The 4737-nt window shown below is 60.1% G+C and overlaps 1 protein-coding gene across 1 annotated transcript; it reads right to left on the bottom strand.

Moving 5' to 3' along the window:
- Positions 1-4227: 4227 nt before the first annotated feature.
- On the bottom strand, positions 4228-4737 carry LOC128882460 (protein lin-28 homolog B-like). Its single transcript, XM_054134059.1, has one exon. It carries the CDS (start codon positions 4735-4737, stop codon positions 4228-4230), a length of 510 nt encoding a protein of 169 aa, XP_053990034.1.

The following is a 4737-nucleotide window of genomic DNA, read 5'->3' on the forward strand; positions in this document are numbered from 1 at the left end:
TGTTTAATTCAATATGGCTAATTACCAATTATGGCAGTGCAACGTCAGGTTGCTTGCTCTATTTACGCGTTACCATTAGTAACTCATCGGTCATGCGATACTTGTTTGGAGCCGCCTTCGGTTCGTCGCGCGCTCGGTCCCACCTGCCGTCTTGACCAAAAGTCAACATATCAATCGAACGCTAACAAACAAAAGTACAAAATTGTATGTTGAGTTAATTATCTTAATTATTTATTCTAGAGCTTTAAAATAAGAGTTTGTATGCTACTATTATGTAAGTAAGGAAGTATATTTTAGATATTTATTTATGTCATTGTTACGTATGCACACCTGTTCTTTTCGAAGCTCGCGTTCATTTATTTTATCTACCCCTTGGAATGTGGAGTCTGGTCTTACCGAAGTGCACCCTGCAGCTGTACCACACTTTTCTCAGAATCATCTTTTAACTCACGTTGCGTGGGTAACCCTTTATCTAAACTTTCCCTAAAGCCCCACACATGTTCACCTCTGAGTAACGAAAATCTCATCCGCCAAATTTCCATATATGGGAATCACTGACGTATCCCCAATATCTAGGGGTATATAATCCCATGATTTTCGTTACTCGCGGGATTAGTACGAAAGAGTTACTTGGTAAAGTCACGTCGATCGTCTTCAGAGTTGTGCTTCAGTGAGATCGGGCTTCAGATCCCTTTCGATCAACATTAACCATATAGATCCGCGAGGACGGTACAAAATCTATTACGACATAGAAGCATTCTCGACCCCCGTATCGCCAGTGCGTTAAAACCGTGCAACAATTAGGTAACTAAATTCATACACTAACCGCGACAACACGACACTGTACAATTGTATTATTAGAATTATTCAGTTTTGAATATATAATCATACACAACATAATAACTTTACCGCTCGAGTTATTATTTGTTTAGAATTAATAGTTGCGAGGCTTTATCCACGACGCGTATTATATTCCAACGATACGATTCAATCCTTACCTAACCTTCCCTACCTAACCTTCTCAACGGTTACCTTTTACTGGGAGATACCGACCCTTTTTTTTTTTATACGTAGAGAAATGCGTTTACGCACGCCCCCTCGAATGGAGGGGGTAGTGTGGGACTCGCCCCTCAGAAGAAGGGGAATACCCACTAAAACTCCACGGTGGCCGGCCTCTGCGCTTTGGGGAGGGACACCGGGATCTCTTTCGAACACTACCGGTGTTCCGCCGGTGTTTCGAACACTACCGCCTCCTCCCCCAGCAAAGGAGGAGTGCCACCTCCGGTGGGGAGTGGAAACGCTCCCCACCTGACCGCGGGTGCCACAAGCCGCGGTCTCGCCTGTCCCTTTTAGTTGCCTCTTACGATAAGCAGGGTTTACTGTGACCGTATTCTTGTTCCCCGCCACACTGGGAAACGCGCCACCAGGGGTGGGGGGGGGGGGGGGGTCACACCCCGACGGCGCTACTGCTGGGCCTGGTTTTTAGTGTGGTCCGCTGGCGTTACTGCGCAGCGGTCCCCCCTTGCCCAGCGATCCCACGGGCAAATGGGGGCGTGCCCAGTGCTGGGCTCGGTGCTCATGTTCCACGGGAACGCTTCCATCGGCCGGACCAGGTTCTGCGGTCTCCGGCCAGAGGAGGAGAGGAACTCAGCGGGGGCCAGCCCTACTGGCAGCAGCGAGCGCAGCAAGCAGCCGCCGTCCCGCCGCACGCCTCTGTCTCCTCCGCCCCACGCGAGCGAGAGGTCGCACCCAACAACTTGCTGAAGCGCCCGTCTCTCCGCTGAGAAGGCCGGGCACTCCTCCAACACATGCTGGGCCGAGTCTACCTCGGTTCCGCACTCGTGGCACACGGCTGTCGCCTCCGCACCCACCTTTTCCTGGTGCTCACCGAAACAACCATGTCCGGTGAGCACCTGCGTGAGCCGGTATGACAGCCGGCCATGCCGACGGTCCATCCAAGCGTCCAGACTTGGCAGGACCGCTCCGACGGTTTGGTGGCGGGCGGCGCCACTCTCGTAGAGTTCGCGCCGCCACTTCTCACGGACGATCCGTCGAGCTCGACGCCTCCACTTCTCGACCGCACCATCCGGCGGGGCGGCACCACTCCGGCGAAGGGTTTGCAGACGTCGATATATATCGGCGTCCGCCTCCGCCTGGAGAACAAACGGCACCACCCACGCCAGGACGGCAGCCGCCTCGTGAGATATGGTGCGGTATCCCCTCGCGTCACTCATGGCCATGTTACTTTGCACGCGGCGCAGCAGCATCTGTTTGCACCAACGGGTCATCACGTCGCCGGCCCATACAGGCGATCCGTACAGGGCCATTGACCGCACCAATCCCACGTAAAGGCGGCGCACCCTCTCCTCCGGACCCCCGAGGTTGAGCAGTAGATGACCCAGTAGGGTCGCACGCCCTTGACTCGGAAGACCAGGCGAAATTCAGCTCAAGGCCGAGGTACCTCATCGTCTCGCCCACCTGGACGTGGGCGTTACCAACTCGGATCCAGGCCTGGGGCGTCCGCCGCGACAGAGGCAGTCCATGAGACAGGACCGCCTCCGTTTTCTGCGGCACGATCCGGGAGGCGATCTTAGAGCGCCTCCCGGATCGTGCCCCAGCGCAGAGTGTTAAAAGCGTTGGCGATGTCAAGGCTGATCGCCAACGCCAGGCTGCCCCGGAAGACCGCCCGGTTCGCGAGAGCGCGCACGTGGTCCGTCAGTCCGGGACCACTATCGGACAGGATTCCCGACGGGCGGGCAGCGTGCACACGCTCAAAGAGCTTGCCTGCCTCGTCGAGGAGACAGATCGGCCGATACGCGGAGGGATCGCCCGCGGGCTTTACCTTCTTCGGCACGAGGACCATCCGCGCCCGCTTCCACTGGAGCGGGACCCGCCCCGACTGCAGGCATCCGTCAAACAGCCACCTGAGTCGGGGCCCGAGGACGCGCAGGGCCAAAGCTAGCGCTCGGCCGGGGATGCCGTCGGGCCCCGGCGCCGTGTTTTTGGCTAACAGGCGCCGGACGGCCGTTGCGAGCACCTGCGGCGTAACCTCCATATCGGCGGTCCAATCGCTCGGAACCGCCGGCCCGGGTGGCCACGCGAACTCCTACGGACCCACTGGGAAGAGGGCGTCGTCGAAGCGCCCCGGCACGGCGCGGTACGGCCGCCCCCACGGATCACGGTCCAGACTTCCGAGGAGCTCTTCCCAGGCCCGCGCCTTGGCTCGATCGATGGCTCTTTGCAGGTCCACCGTCGCCTGACGGTAGACCCCGTAGAGATCCGCCTCCCTCGCCGGGTCACGATCGTGTCTCCGACGAGCCCTGGTGAAACGACGCCGCGCCGCGCTGCACGCAGCTTGCAACACGGCTATCTCGCCACTCCATCAGTAGGTCCCCCGTCTCGGGGGCTTCCCAGTCCGGGGCATGGCGGCATCACACGCTGCCGTCATAGCCTCCCGGAATCGTTTAGCCTCCCGATCGATGTCGGCGATCGCTCCTGCCGGTTCCTCCTGTCAGTCCTCGGCGAGGGCTGCCGCCATCAGCGCGTCCTCATCTAGGCGCTTCACCGCCCATCGACGTGGTCGCCGGAGCGTCGGACAACGCAGCGCGGGGTGGTACTGCGTGGCGGCGGAAACATCGAACATGATGTAGCGGTGGTCGCTAAGCGACTTCACTTCTTCCGCCACCCTCCACCTGGACACGAGGCGCGCGGCGGCAGGAGTCGCCCACGATAAGTCGACAATTCACTCGCCCTGCCACCGCACGCAAGTGCTTACCGACCCCCAGTTTAGTAGCCAAAGGTCCGCGCTCGCTGCCCACTCCAGCACGGCTCCCCCCCTCGCATCAGTCCTGGGGCTGCCCCAGACGGTGGACTTCGCATTGAAGTCTCCCAGGACCAGTACTGGACGATATCCCGTCCAGCAACCTTTCGAAGGACGCAAGGGGGAGGCTCGGCGGAGCGTACACGCCGACACAGCCAAGCGCCCGTACGTCGCCGCAACGAAACCCCGCCCTCGAGTAACAGCACTCAAGGGCACGGTTGCGTCGCTCACGATCGCCACGGAGCCCAGCGCGTCCGCCACCCAATCAGGGCGGTCCCGGACGCGATACGGCTCCACGGCAACGACCAACCCCACACCCAATTCGGCACGGCTGTGGACCAACAGGTCCTGTGCCCGGCCCGAGTGGTTGAGGTTGGTTTGGAGGATACGAATCTGGGGCATAAATTCTAGGCCGTATCCATGGCCTCCCCAGGGTCGGATCCTCCTTCACTCTCAGCGGGCGCTTGTGCCCGCGCCTCCGCCACCGGCTCATTGACCGGCGTCGCCACCCCCGACGATCTAGGCTCCGCGGAAGCCCTCCTTCCCTGCTTCGGCGGCGGAGGGGCACGGCCCTTGGCGCCCAGCCGGTGATTGGCCGGCCTACCGATGTCGGTGCACACCGGGCAGCTTGGAGACGCCGCGCAGTCCCGGGCCCTGTGGTCGGTGCCACCACACAGGTAGCACCCGGCACTGCGGTCCGCCTCGCAGGGGCACTTTTGCCGCACGTACCCAAGCTCGAGGCACTTGTAGCATCTCAGGGCACGTGCTGCTAGCGCCTCCACCCTAGCAGACGTCCATCCAACAACAAGGCGGCCGGGATGCGCCTCGTGGCAGCCGCCGGGCAATGCAGCCAGACGGTCCCAAGGCCCGACCCGGACCGCCGGACAATGCCGGTATGGACGTCGTCCTTTCGGCAT

This window comes from Hylaeus volcanicus, unplaced genomic scaffold, assembly GCF_026283585.1.
Source record: "Hylaeus volcanicus isolate JK05 unplaced genomic scaffold, UHH_iyHylVolc1.0_haploid 11868, whole genome shotgun sequence".
In the NCBI taxonomy this organism is placed as follows: Eukaryota; Metazoa; Arthropoda; class Insecta; order Hymenoptera; family Colletidae; genus Hylaeus; species Hylaeus volcanicus.